Here is a 14,658-nt window from a genome sequence, read left to right on the forward strand (position 1 = left end):
GGACTGGAAACCTGGTACCCTTGGTGGGCCTTGGGGCTGACACAGTGGGGTGAACTTGGGTGGGGCTTCTCACCTCTGCCCAGCCCTAGTGCTTTTGGCTGCCCTGTTTTTAAGACCAGGCCCGACTGCCTTTCTGTTCTAGATTTCTAAAGCCCCTTTTCCTAATGCCCGTGACCCACTGTAATGTCAGGGGCTGAGGGAGGGTCCTGGAGGCTGGGATCTGGGGAGGGACAAGGGGTTTCAAGAATGGTGCTGTGGGCCATGCTCCAGAGAGGGAGAAGATGCGGGTATGGCCAGCATGATTTTTTTCCCTTCACGAACACAGAGGGCCCGGAGCGCAGGCTGACCCAGCTGCCGACCTGGAACAGGACTCCTGGGCCTGCTGTCAGCTGGCCTTTCCTCTTCCACGTGACTGCAGGTCCCTAAGGAACTTGGTGAGGGAGGCTGGGGTCTGCCTTGAGGCCAGACACCTGGGTTGGGATTCTGGCTCTGGCTTCTCCCGCCCTCTGTAGCTCTTGGGCACATCCATGAGTCTCTCTGTGGACTGTTTTCCACATCTGGGAAGTATCGGTAACCACCTGACGTTGAAGGGCAGTCCTGAGAGGCAGCGCGTGGAGGGTGTTCCTGTGGAGAAGGAAGCCTCGTCCCATCCATCTTGCCCTGCGCTTTGGGGTGGGGGCTGGACATCAAGGGCAGGTGGATACGGGAGCTCCCACCCCTTTCCCTGAAGCCCTCGGACGAATCTTTGGCCAGGGGTCACATGAGAGGCTTTGTCCGTGGGATGTGGCCTTGTCCGGCACATGGTCTGTTCTTGTGCCACACTTTCTCTGTCAGTAGGACGGGAGGCCTGGGGCAGGTTGCTGGCAGGGGGGGGAGGGGGTGGCCTTTGACTGCCCTCTGTCTGTACCTGTCCCCATAGTGTGGCCAGCGTTGCCCTTTGGGAGGACAGCTGGAGTACAGTGTCTTCTGCCCATGAGTGGGGAAGCCGCTGGGCTCTTTAAAAGTTTCATTTGCTATCAGGCCAACCATCAAGTTTCCCGAGTTAAACTGCTGAGCAACCACCAAACAAGAAATCGCTACAGTCCATCTGTTTCCAGTGTCCGTGTTCCATACCAACCTTGTACTTTACTTCTAGGGACGTTTCCGGGTGTTCTGATGACACTGTCCTGAGCTGGACCACTCCCCCCGCCCCCTGCTCCCATTGTGGCCACTGTCTGGATGGGGTGCTTGCAGTGTCCTCTGGGGGACTCCGCCAGAAGAGAGCCCAGAAGTGTCGGCCTGGGGTTGTTACAGATGATGCTACCAGAAGCATTTCTGTGTGGAACATTCGCTTTTGTTTGATCCTGTTTTGGTCCTATTTCTATGGTATAATTTCCCCAGAGCAGGCTTATCAGGTCATGGGGTTTGAACACTCTAATCTGTCTGGAAGGAAGTGACCACCAGCCTCCGGAGCACTTGTGAACCGTTTGGGACAGTTGCTTGTCACCTTGTTTTCACGGGCCTCAGGGGTCTGGACTCTGGTAGCCACAAACCAGGCCTTGTCTACATTAGACATGGGGGTGAGCGTGCTTGTGCAGAGCCCAAAGCACACAGAAGGTTGTTAGGTGTGTGTGTGTGTGTGTGTGTGTGTGTGTCCATCCGTCCCTGGAAGAGGCCCATGGCTCCAACCCCGGATGTGCAAGCTGAAAGCCGTTTGTGGTCAGAGCTACTGTCTTCAGCCAGGGCTGGCCTCCAGGACCTCCCAGGCCTGTCTTGGGCTTGATCTGCCTTGTGTTTAGCTACTGGGAGGAGAGCTTCAAGACCCTCCCCACCTTTCTCTGGTTCTGGAGGAGCCTGTGTTGGCAGGAGAGACCTAGATAGCTGGGTGGGGTGGGCTGTGTTCTGAGGGCCCAGGGCAGGGGCTGAGGGCGAAGGGGTGAGACAAGGGTCTGGTGTCCCCGAGTGTAAGGCTGGGAGCACGGATAAGGGCAAAGTAGGCGAGGGCTAAGAACCCTCCATGAGCAGTAGGCTTTCTCTGAGACCCGCTTGCCAGTGAAAGGGTTGGACCTTCCAGATCATCTGGAAACCTCCTTTAATGTGGACATTCTAGAACTCTCCTCCTGGGCAGAGTTTCATATTTTACAGAGAATACCAACTTTCTCCTCCCCCTTCTCTTGAGGGACATGTGTGGGAGGCGATTTCCCCAGAATCTCCCTGGCCAGCCCACACCCGGGGTCCCCGCAGCTGGCCTTGAGGGAGACCTCACAGTGGTCACTGATCCTGCTCAGGCTCTTGCTAGGTCTCCTCAGATACCCAGGGAGGGAGTGGAGGAGAGAAGATGGAAACAGGCATTTCCCTTGTTTAAGGAGACACCGTAGGATGTGAATGTGGGTATCACATTTGTTTGCTTTGCTTACAAACACAGCAGAAGGCCCTGAGGAGTTGGCTGCCCTGGCCTGGCCACATTCCTGCCCTTTGTGAATCTCCTGGGCACAAATTCTCTGCTTCACAAGCACTATAAGGCCCAGAGAGCCCCCAGGCCGCCAACCATGTGCCCTCCCTGAATTCCTCTGTGGAGTGGAGATAAATGTGAGTTGGCAGTGGAGTGCAGGAGCTGACTTTCTGGGAGCTTGTAGGGCAGGGTATGCGGGACAGCCACGAAAGGGCCATGTGCATGGGGTGTGCGGGCTGCTGCAGAGAGGGGAGGGCCGTGGAGGGCCAAGGGGAAGCACAGGAGAGGAGTCGTCTGCTGTGTCTTGGGGTGGATGGCCATCTTTGGGCTGCTTAGTATGCCATCTGATTGAGTTAGGTCTTGAAGCCCAGGGGCAGGAAAGTGTAGCAGACCAGGCTGGCAGTGATCCAGGAGACATTTGATTGGAAAGTAGGCTGTGGGGCCAATGGGGAATGAGGCCAGGACTGTGTGAAGAGGCTGAGCCTTGTTTAAGGGACACAGGGGGCACTGGATCAGAGAGGGTGAAAATGGGGGTACCCAGATGGCTTCTGTGTCTGCGCCCGCTCTGTAGAAGAGATAGGCTCAGCTCAGACGATGGCTGCCCACATGGAGGGACCTGGGGGTGGCCCAGGGCATTTGCACCAGGCTGTCTCAGTCAGTAGAGTGTCTGACTCTTGATCTCAGGGTCATGAGTTCAAGTCCCACGTTGGATATGGAGTCTAATTAAAAAAAAAAAAAAAATCCATATCATTTCTCGTGCAGCCAGTCGTCCCCAATGCTGCATTTTTGATCCCAGGAGTCATTATGAGTATTTTGTGCAGTGTCAGTATTCTTTTAGATTTCCCTGCATATTTACTCTGTCTCATGCATTTCATTTCTTCTGCAATTCCTTCTGCAGCTGACTGAAGGAAATGGTTTTACTTCAGTTAAAAGCATTCCCCTTAGTATTTCTTGACAGATTCCCTGACGGCCAATTTTGCTAGTTTTTCTTTGAAGGCTTTGTTTTTTTTTTTTTTTTTAAGATTTATTGTTTATCTGAGAGAGAGCACGCAAGCACCGAGGAGGGTAGAGGGAGAGGGTAAGAGAATCCCAAGCAGATTTCCCACTGAATGTAGAGCCTGATGGCAGGCTCGATCCCACCACCCTGAGATCATGACCTGAGCCAAAGTCAGGAGTCAGATACTTACCTGACTGAGCCACCCAGGTGCCCCTTTATGAAGGCCGGTTTATCTCGATTTATCACTCTGGTGCAACATTCTCATGACTCCTGGCCTTGGCCGTGTATCACTCCATTGTCTTACGGTTTCCATTGTTTCTGTCGAGAAGTCAGCTGTTAGTCTTAAGTTTTCCTTTGAAGGCCTCGTGTCTACCTAATTTAAGAATTTATCTTTGGCATTGAGTAGTTTGATAATGATTTGCCTGACTGTGCTCTTTTTGGAGTTCCCAGTGTTTCTTTCATCTGTGTGTGGCTTGGCTCAATGTTTTCCACTTATTTTGTGAATTTTTCAGTTATTATCTCTTTAAATATTGCTGCTGGGATTCTCGTTACATGTTATGTTAGCTCTTTCTGCCACATCATATGAATCTGTCCTGTTCTTTTTCATATTTCCCAACGTTTTTTCCTCTATGCCTTGGTCTGGATATTTTCTGACTGACCTTGTGGTTCCCTAATCCCCCCTTTCGTTGTTCTAAGCTCTAGTGGAACCCATTTATTGAGCTCTTTTAGCTTTGGTTAGATTTCCAGTTGTAGAATTCCCATTTGATCAATTTTTACAGTTTCACATTCTCTGCTGCAGTTCTCCATTGTGTGAGAGGCCTTCCCAAACTTTCATTAATTTGTCTTGTATTTCATTTCTAGTGAAATGAATGAAATGAATCTCCTTTGGGTGTATTTCTGGCATCTTTATTTATTTTTTTTTTCCCCATGACTTTGGTGGAATCCTGGATGTTGTATATGAAAAGTCCTGGGGATAATTTGGGGGTTCTGAATCATTTATTTTCTTCCGGAGAAAATGTATTCCAGCTTCTGGCAGGTGATTTGGTTATGGATGCCCTCACTCACCCTCTCAGGACTTAGGAAGACGCTTCCTTCCTCGCACTGATGCAAACTTCTGTCTCTTCAGCCCATGGGTTGGCGGGAAGCTCTGCTTGGGGTCTCCGCTTTTTAGCCTCTGCATGTAAGTAGGTGCTTTAAGGGAGAAGAGGTGCCCAGGGTCAGCCTCACCTGTTGCACTGCCCCCCCCCCCCCGCCCTGTGATCGCAGCCCTTCCAGTCCTGGTTGCCCAGATACTTGTCCAAGGCTAAAGATTGGATTTTTTTTTTTTAAGATTTTATATATTTATTTGACACAGAGAGATCATAAGTAGGCAGAGAGAGAAGGGGAAGTAGTCACCCTGCTGAGCAGCAAGCCCAATGTGGGGCTTGATCCCAGGACTGTGAGATCATGACCTGAGCTGAAGGCAGAATCTTAACCCACCCACGCCACCCAGGCGCCCCTGTTGTTGCTGTTTAAAGATTTTATTTATTTATTTGAGAGGGAGAGCATGAGCAAGGGGAGGGGCAAAGGGAGAGCAGGCTCCCCACTGAGCAAGGATCCCGATATGGGACTCGATCCCAGGACTCTGGGATCATGACCTGAGCTGAAGGCAGATGCTTAACGGACCAAGCTACTCAGGCGCCCTTGTTGTCAGGTTTTTCAAGTTGTTTGCAGAGGCAGGCGGTTAAACCTTGGTCCCATGTTGGAAAGACCAGGCCCTGAGCAGAACCCATTGCCCCCATGACCTGCCCCAGAGGCTCTTGTCCCATGTCAGTGATAGGCATAGGGGAGGGCTAGTTAACTGCGGATTAGTGAGAGGCAGTCTCTTCATTAGGTCTTACAGAGTCAAGCAAGGAGGGCTCGGACCTAGCTTGAACAGCTGGGCAGTATCAAGTTTACTGTTTACTGATGTGGAAACTGAGGCCCAGATGGGACAGTCCCACAGTGACCCATGTGTCCGTGACTCCTGGACCCGTACTCAGCTCCAGGGGCGCGGGGGCAGCAGGCAGCGGGGCTGCTGCGGGACATGGGGGTGCTGGGTGGCCAGCCCCCTAGCTGTGCTGCTCTTTCCTGTTGTGCTGCCTCTCCCTGTCCCCCTGCCATGTCCTCCCCGTTCCAGTGTCTTCCAAAGCCTGAGCAGCGAGGGGGCCAGGGTGTGGGCACTCCCTTTTGCCGTGAGCCCTGGCACAGTTCCCAGTGGCCTCCCCTCTTGCCTGCTGATTTCTCACACGGCCCTGGAGCTGGTTTCTGAGAGTGATAGGGGTTTTCTTTCTCACTAACCCCTGCAGTCTTCTGCCCACACCCAGTTTCTCTTCCGCTTCTCTCCCCACCCTGTTGTGAACGAAAGTACCTGCACCAAATCACTCATGGCTTTCTCTCCTGGTGCCTCTGTGGCATTTGCCAGTGGGCCCAAGGGAGCCATTGGCGGGTAGAGGACAGGGTGGGTTTCCCCGCTCCATAGAGGAGGCGGCCTGTGGGAGTGGGTGGCAGGATTTCTGCATGCAGGCCATGCCTGCGCTGCCTCTCGGGGCCCTGGCAGAGAAGGGCACTGGGGGGGGGCTGGTGAATTAGGGGGTGATTGGCATCAGAGAGCTCCCCAACTCAGACCATTGCCGCTTGCTCAGTGTATGGCCACAGACACCTGCTGCCTTGGCTCTAGAAAAGCTTGCTGCCCAGGGACGTGAGTGGCATTTTTGCCCGGTATAGGCAGTGTTCTGTAGGTGATGGACAGTGGGAGCTCTCCTGCTGGGGAAATAGGCCCTATCCTGGAGGTCTAGGACTTCAGAGGGGCCAGCAGTCCTTGAGGGGCTCAGAAGAGGTAGTGAAGAAGGAGGAGCCCCAGCCCAGGTTTCCCTGGCTGGTGTGTCAGGGTCACTTCTGCTTCCTCAGGGCTGAAATGGTCTGGCCCACAGTCTCTGGTTTTTATTAAGCAGCAGCCCCCAGGAACTGCTCTGCCACCCTGTGGGCTTGGCCAGGGCCACTTCTGCTGCAGGCAAGCTTCTGGGTGGGGGTGTGGGGTGGATGAGCTGCTGAGCCAGGGCGGCCCCAGCAAGTCCGTGGTGTGGCCCACCCTGCCCAAGGGGACTGGCCAGGCAGGCCCACTTTGTGATCCTGGCTCCTCTGCTGTCACAGAGCTCTTGGGGTCTTTCCAGGAGCACTTTAAGGAGCTCTTGCGGCCTTGGGGCTGGGCTGTTCTCCTGGCTGTCCTGGTGGGCCTGGCTCTTCAGCCTCACACACCGTTGTTCCTGTCCTCTGCCCTGGCTGCCTGCCCCTAGCACAGGTGCACCCTTGCCACCAAGACCTGAGTTCTGCTCCAGCGGCTCCTGACCTCAGAGGCTCTGAGGAGGAGGCTGGGTTTGGAGAACCCGGTGACCACCGGGCTTTGTCCCTTAGGAGAAACTCAGTCCAGGAGCTCCGGCCCTGACTTCAAGTCACACTGCAGCCACTGCCGTGGGACCTCATGATAGTAGTGCAGCCTCTTGGACCTGCAGGTCCCGTAACTGTCAAATGGAGCTCCTCCGGGACAGGTGGCCTGTGAATGCTCTCCAAGGCTCCTCAGCCCCAGCTCTGGGCGAGGGCAGAGTGGCCCGCCCAGCTGCTACCTGGCAGGGGATGGGACTGAGGTTCAGAGACGGGGGCCTGTCCCCATGAGTCTTCTGTTCCTGTGCTTTCCCTCTTCACCAGGCTTTCTCCCGAGAGACTCCAGCATGTGTGGCTTCCTCACGGTTTGATTCCTGTGAGGAATCTGATTCCTCAGGGTCTGATTCACAGCCTTGGAGGTGACCGAGGTGGCCACGCCCTCCGCTGCATCGCCTGTTGTCTGCTCTCATAGGGAACTCAGGCTGCGGAACTATGTCCCCGAGGATGAGGACCTGAAGAGGAGGCGGGTGCCCCCAGCCAAGCCAGTCGCAGGTAGGTGGGCTGCGTCACTCCAAGTCTGCTCTGAGACGCCCCTGGATGCCTCCGCCTCGCCAGATGTCGTGCTCCCTTGGGAAATAACCAGCAGCGCCAGGGCTGAAGTCAGGCTTCTAGGAGCCTCCAGCCCCATCTCACGGCTGTGGGGCATAACCCATGATGAACGACAGCAGAGGCACTCAGGGCACCCGAGGGCCTTCTGGGGACCTGCGAGGGAAGAGGCCACGTCCCCTGGGAGGACCTCTCTGGGCTGAGGGACGGAAGTGGCCCTGGGGCCCTGGGACAGCAAGGGCAGTGGGAGTGGGGGGGAGGGTCCTGTGGGCGCCTGGGGGTTCGAGTGAGACCCCGAAGAAGAGCAGCGTGTTCAGGCGCTCAGAGGGCTGTGGGCAGACACCCGCCGGGCGCAGAGAAGGGGAGAGGCGTTCATGCTGGCAGACGAGGGTCCGGCCCTGAGGCGGCCCATCTCCCGCGGTGTAGGGAGCGGCTCAGTAGCCAGGAGCTTGTGGGAAGGCTGCACACTGGAGATGCTGGGCGCCTCCTACCCCGGGGGTCCCTGGCCCTGTGTTTAGCCTTTGTGTTACCAGTTTTGAATTCTCCCAAGTTATAAATGAGTAATTGTTTATCTTGAAAATAGTGAAGTGTTGCCCCTTCAGTCACAGCTCAGTCTGGTTCCCCGTGTTGTTTGCCCCGAGATTCACATGCTTTCCGGGTGATTTGCTTCATGGTATGGGCCGCACCATGATGGGGACAGTAAGGCCGGACAAGGGAGGGGGCGGGGAGTGGTCCCATGCCACTGGGTCAGCACCTGTGTCTGGGGGGAAGTAAGGTAGGGCTGAGGGGCCAGGAGACAGCACATGGCCACAGTGATGGGGGTCGGAGGAAGCTCCTGGAGCCCAGACTTGTCGTTAGCACTACTGGTCTCTGTCCCCACGGGGGTAAGGCCCTCCTGGTCTCATCACCCATAGGCCCTGTGCGTGGTCAGCCACGGGGCGTAGCTGGGAGGTGTGTGAGGACAGCTGTTCCCCAGGTTACACACATCCAAGTGGGATGGAAAGAAAAGACACCTGGGTCCCGGCCAGTCCAGGGCCCAGAGGACACCCTCAGAGCCCAGGAGCCCCTTTAGAGTATGGGAAAGCTGGTCTCCTGGTTCTTCACAAAACCGTCTGTGGAAATACGCAGGCAGTGCTCGCATTTCCCAGCAGGGGAGAGTACCAGCCTTGCGTCCTGGCTGGAGGTCTGCCCCGGCTGGAGGTCTGCCCCAGCTGGAGGTCTGCGCGCTGTCTCTTCTGGCCGTCCAGTCCCGCGGCCCCTCCTTCACCCCAGGATTGCTTTCATCCTGGGAACCCCAAGCCCTTCCTCCGGGGCTGCCTTTGCAGTCTTAGTCTCTGGAGGTTGGGAGCCCTGCGAGAGGGCCAAGAAAGCCCAGGGTCTCCACGGGTGGGTCCCCGTCCGCACCCTCTCCCCGTCCCCCGGGCTGCAGGGTGCGCCCCATCGACTGGCGGCACCTTTCCGACCTGCCTGTGTGGTTGTCTTGCACCCTCTAGTGGAAGAGAAGGTGAAGGAGCAGCTGGAGGCCGCCAAGCCCGAGCCCATCATTGAGGAAGTGGTGAGTGTCCTGAGTCCTCCGGGAGCCCACTGGGGGCCCTTCTCTGCTCCCTCTCGCTGCCCCATGCTCCTCTCTTCTGCTTTGTCTCTGCTGTCTTTCCACTTCTGCGTTCCATTTCCGCCCCACTCTCCCTGACCCTCTCCTCCCTCCCGCCCTTGTTTCCCGCTTTCTACCTCTGTGCCCTGGGGCTGGGCCCCTCCAGTCCTGACCTGCGTCTGCTTCCTCCCCAGGACCTGGCCAACCTCGCGCCCCGAAAGCCTGACTGGTGAGCGCTGCCACGTAGGACTAGTGTGGACTGACTGGCCACTCGTGCCGGGCACGGCCCTCCAGCTGGGCCTCTCCTGCCCTCAAAGCAGGGAGATGGACAGTGTGGACACGCAGCTACATGAGTTAACAACTGCCTGCAGAACCTCCTGGCAGGACATAAAGGGAGCGTGAGAGAGAGGCCTGTGGGGGCGACACCTGGAGGGCGGGAAGGGGCCCCGGGAGAGGGAGCAGCAGCCGTCCCCTCCAGAAGTCCCTTCTGCAAGGGCGAGGATCCAGCCCACCTCAGATAGTTGCATTTGAGCAAGGCCAGCCGTGGCCCTCACAGAGCTACATGATGGAGGCAAAGTGATGGGAAGGGCAGACGTCAATTTCTGTCCCAGTTTGCCACCGCCTGTCCTGTTCTGCTAGGGCCTCAGTTTCCTCTCCTGTGAAAGGGGACTGCGTGTCCTTCCCCAGTGCCCCTGTGACCAGGCTGATACAGAGGGTGAGAGAGGGCTGTGTGGCCTGGGCTTGTTTTGCTTGGCCTTGGGCTGCATCCCTGGCATCCACAATCCTGTGACAGACACGGCCCCACTGAAGGTGTTCTCATTTGTTGAAACAAAAGCATGGGGCGTGCATCCTAGGAATCCCAGGGTGGGGAAGATAGGCTGTGTGCGCGCTTCTGGAAGCTCCTGCTGGTGAGAGTGAGCATGTGGCTGGAGGAGGAGCAGGACCCACAGTGAGACCAAACCAAGAGGGCCACCCTGAGCAACCATCCACCCTTGCACACCTTGACTCGGGCCCATGGTCGGTGGGTCTGCAGCACCAGCTGCTGCCTCAGCGGGCCAGGGCCTTTTGGCCGATGCCGGGTTTGGGAGAGTGCAGAGAGGGAGAGGGTTAGGTCCTGGCTGCCTTGCCAGGGTGGTCTCCTCATTCAGCTGAGTGTGATTCCTACCACCACAGGGGCTTTGGGAGGGGAGGGTCCCAAGGCCACACCAAGCCAGATCTCACCTTCTGCCTCCTCGCACCTGCCTCCTACAGGGACCTCAAGAGAGACGTAGCTAAAAAGCTGGAGAAGCTAGAAAAGCGGACGCAGAGGGCCATTGCCGAACTGATCCGTAAGTACAGGGCCTAGCAAGGTGGGGTCCCTGCCCTCTGGGTGGTGGCCCAAGCACAGGGCCCCTCCCCACTGCTTCTGTCTATCATCCATCCAGGTGAGAGGCTAAAAGGCCAGGAGGACAGCCTCGCCTCTGCAGTGGACGCTACGACGGAGCAAGAGGCCTGCGACTCCGACTGAGGCACGCCTTATCCCCCCACCCCCACCATCATGCCTGTCCTGTGGGCAGGTGGCCTTGGGCAAGGGTGGGGGCTGGGCTTGCTGTTACCTCCCATTTGGCTCCAGAACTACACTGCCCCACCAGCCAGAAACCCTTGCTTGGGGTGAGGTCAGCTCCTTGTTTCCTGAGTGGCCCTCACCATGCCTAGAGGGACAGAGCCAACAGCAACCCCATGGGCTTGCTGTATCTGTACATATTTGTGTAATTGGAAATTTCTTTTATCCCTAGAAATAGAAGCATGCAGACCCATGTGTGTGGCAGAAACCTATTATATAATTTTTGGGTCCCTGGGGTACTGTGGGTTTGGGCCCCAAGACAGGACGGCTGTGAGCTGAAGCTTCACACGAGGAAGTCCTGTGTCGGACCAGGCATGTCGAGGCTGGAGGAGTGCAGAAGGCCCAGACCCCACCTTTTGAGTCTGGGTCCTGGTCCAGTCAGGAGGTCATGTCAAAACCTGTGGTGACAGGGAGAGTCTGAGAGGCTTCTCTAAGCCCTCCCACAGGCCTGGGCCTTGCTGGAGTGTGTGGCCAGCCTGGAGAGGCTCCCACTCTGTGTCGGTCCTCTGTGGCTCCCCTCACAGTGTGAGAGAGAAGGGAGAGGCTGGGCATGTGGAGGGGGTATGCTGGGTCCTGGCAAGCCTCCCTCCCAGGTGGAGCCAGATTCAAGGCTCCTGGCACTGTTGTGTCTCACTCTCACAACCCCCAGCGGTTCCTGTTCTTGTGTCACCGTCAGAGCTAGACTGTGGCTTCCTTGGGACGGGGCCCCTGCACTGGGGGGTGGGGGGTGGCTCCTAGAGACTAGGGTATTAGAGCCTGGTTTTGGGGGTGGTCTTGGGCCCTAGGTCCCCAGGGTGCTGGCATTGGGACCATGAGCCTCGTCTGTGGACCTGACTATCCGGAGTGACTGGCCACAGCGCTGAGTCCAGGTCCCCATGGCCAACTAGAGTTTCATTTCCAAAGTGATAACACGCTTGAGCTGCCTGCAGGGTTTCCCCAGCCGGTGTCCTCCCAGTGTATCCTGCCCTCTGCTGAGTTGGAGGAACATTGGCCTGACTCTGGTGGACAGTGCCAAAGACCCAGGTCACAGAACTGAAGTGAGTGCATGTGCCCTGACACCAGCACGTTCATACAATGAAGCAGATTCTTTCATCTAAAAACTACTCTGAGGAGGTAACCTGTACAGGAAGGGAGCAGGTCTGACGGAGGGCCAAAGCAGTAGGTGGCTCGGTGAGCAGCGGACAGGCCCAGGACTCTGGTTCCCAAGCAAGCCGGGGTCACACCTGCCCATGGGCGGCAGGGCTGGAGCCAGACTCCCTCTGCCTCATGGCATCTGGAACCGGCCTTCCCTTCCTGGGAATAAAGGACGAGAAGGTGCCTCCAGGCCTAAGACTGTTGTACAAGCAGGGTGCTGGTCTGTGGCAGCGTATGCCTCAGACTCCCGGTGAGGCTCCCACTCTCTTGATGGTGCTGGGACTAGCATGTGGCCAGCCCCACAGAGTGGGAACCCTGAGAGCTGAGGAAAGGTTTGCTTCTGCATTTACAGCTCTGTATGACTACAGAAAATCGGCGTGTACGGAGAGGGCAAAACCAACACCATCACGCATGACGGGCGCATGAACAAAAGTTACAGAATATGTGAGGAGACCTGTGCTTTGAAGAAGGGGTACCACCCCACCAGGTGGAAGAGTTGATCCCCAAGGAACTGAAACCATGACCTCCTTACAGACTTTAAAATGAACGTTGGTTTTCTCGCTGGAGATAAAAGAGGCACCCAGCTTCCCTAACTCAGGAACTTAGGTAGGAGGAAGATCTGGGTGGTAATCTTGGAAACAAAGAAAGTTTATTAAAATAAGTGACACACACAGACACACACGCATACGTACGCACGCACGCACACACACACACACACACACACCATAAGCAACTCACTGGAGGAGCTAAGTAATAACAATCGGAGGAGGGATTGATCAGTTTAAAGTTAGGTGGAAGCCCTAGAAGGCGGCAGTGAGAGCAGGTAGCTTGGCAAGTGGACATAACTGCCAGGTGTCCGTGAGCGGGTGGGAGATCGGGAAAAGAAAACCGGAGAAAAAAGGAATGGCTGACCACTTCTGTCTCTGGCATCCTGGGACTGCAATGGCCCGAACTGATCCTCCCTTTGCAAACAGCTAAAAATACTAGGTAAATAAATAGTTACAACAAATACTTTTAAAGGCTTCAGTGACCAGACAAGAAAGTAGAAAACACTCGAGCAAGAGGGTAGGAGAAGTAGCAGAATGCTTAAGTCTGACCTCTGACTTGAAGGTATGTGACAAGCGAGGTGAAACAGCATTGGTTTTCGGGGTGCTCGGTGCCTGGGGCCAAGACAACTCACTACCTGTGCATAATGAGGGGCCTGGTACGAGAACCCTCCAGAAGGCTGGGGCTGCAAAGGGCAGAGCCCTCTGTGAACTAATAATAGATCTGCTCCCTTGGCATCCCAGAGGAAAACTGATTCTTGGCACTGACTGGAATGAAGAAAGGTCTCCTTTGAGAACTGAGCCGGCCCCCAAATGGGTTTGCATGTGAGAAACCTCAAGCCAAGAAACAGATCGATAACCTAAAATGAGAAGCTAAGAGATACGGAGGATAGAGTGAGAAGAGCTACATAACATGTGATTAGAGTTCCAGGAGAGAAAAAAGGCAAAAAGGAGGCAGATGTTATATATATATATATACACATATATGTGTATATATATATATATTTATATTTATTTTAATGGCTGGGAACAACTCTTCAAAATCACCAATCCAAGGAGGTCAGCATATCTCAAGCAAGGCAACAAAAAGAAATCAACACTCGAGAGAAGTTCATATCTCGGTATGGATGGTGATTAATTAGGTATAATCACTTTTTGACTACTCATGACCCAAACACATTTGTGCATTTTTTGTATGTTTATTACACCTTAGTAAACAAGTTCACGTAAAACTTTTTCATATCTTAATCATCAATTCCTGCTTCAAATTCCATACAAAACTCAGTGGCTTAAAACAGACCTTTAGTATTGGACCGTTTCTGCGGGTCAGGAATGCGGGAGTGGCTTACCTGGGCAGTTGTAGTTTGGGGTCTCTGAGATCGTGGTCAAGATGTTCCCAGGCTGCAGTCATCTGAAAGCTTGGCCAGGGCTGGAGGCTGTGGCAGCCGGCTTTCCCCAGAATGATCAAGCCAAGACAGAAAGTAGGGGGAAAGTAGGGCCTTTTATGACCTGGGCTTGGAAATGATACTCTGCCACGCTATATTGTTAGAAGCAAGTCACTACATTCAGTGACTTGGGAAATAAGTCCAGCCTACACTCAAAGGAGAATTAGGTTCTACATCGGGAAGGGAGGTCTAAGAATTTGTGGCATATTTCAAAACCACTGCATACCTAGAGAGTTAAGTGCAATAAGTTGGCAAAACAAAAAGGGCAAGAAAAGATGTTAAAATAAGAAAAGATAACATTACCTTTTAAGGAGCAAGACAGCAGATGTCTCAGCCGCAGCCAGTGGTAACTAGAGGGATACCTGCCTGTATTAGCGTTAACTAGACGAAAGAAAGTTGTCAACCTACAGTTCTATACCCAGAGAAAATACCTTACAAGGTATTTTTAGACAAACCCAGAGATTTTGTCACCAGCAGACTCAAATGGAAAGAAAGTCTGTTTTGGGGGTAATGAAAATACTGCACAATGGATTGCGGTGGGTGGTTTCACAAATCAATGGATATGCTAAAAGCTGTTGAATTTGTACACTTTGAGTGGGCAAAGTGTAGGCGATGTATATTCTCACTAAAGCTGTTCTTAAAAAATGAAATAAATAAGCATTCTCCTTTTTTAATTTTAATTTTTATTCTTTTTTAATTTATTTATTTGACAGATTACAAGCAGGCAGAGAGAGAGGGGAAAGCAGGCTCCCTGCTGAGCAGAGAGCCCGATGTGGGGCTCGATCCCAGGACCCTGAGACCACAACCCGAGCCAAAGGCAGAGGCTCAACCCACTGAGCCACCCAGGCGCCCCAGCATTCTCCTTAAAAAAAAAAAAAAAAAAAAAAATCTATAGGATGTCTTGAGA

At 54.4% G+C, this 14,658-nt stretch overlaps 1 protein-coding gene across 3 annotated transcripts in view; it reads left to right on the plus strand.

Annotated features, from left to right (window-relative positions):
• CCDC12 (coiled-coil domain containing 12) overlaps nucleotides 1-14,431 on the plus strand; it is a 55,817-nt gene extending 41,386 nt beyond the window's left edge. For 2 of the 3 annotated variants that reach the window (XM_082705433.1, XM_082705432.1), the window contains exons 4-8: nucleotides 7,300-7,379; nucleotides 8,927-8,988; nucleotides 9,219-9,253; nucleotides 10,276-10,352; nucleotides 10,449-14,431. In XM_082705433.1, coding sequence (XP_082561559.1) covers nucleotides 7,300-7,379; nucleotides 8,927-8,988; nucleotides 9,219-9,253; nucleotides 10,276-10,352; nucleotides 10,449-10,531 — 337 coding nt within the window. In that variant the 3' untranslated portion in view covers nucleotides 10,532-14,431. The remainder of the gene's footprint in view (nucleotides 1-7,299; nucleotides 7,380-8,926; nucleotides 8,989-9,218; nucleotides 9,254-10,275; nucleotides 10,353-10,448) is intronic. The other variant, XR_014304493.1, reaches the window with a different exon arrangement.
• Nucleotides 14,432-14,658: the final 227 nt, after the last annotated feature.

Source organism: Mustela nivalis (assembly GCF_964662115.1).
Source record: "Mustela nivalis genome assembly, chromosome: 1".
Taxonomy (NCBI): Eukaryota; Metazoa; Chordata; class Mammalia; order Carnivora; family Mustelidae; genus Mustela; species Mustela nivalis.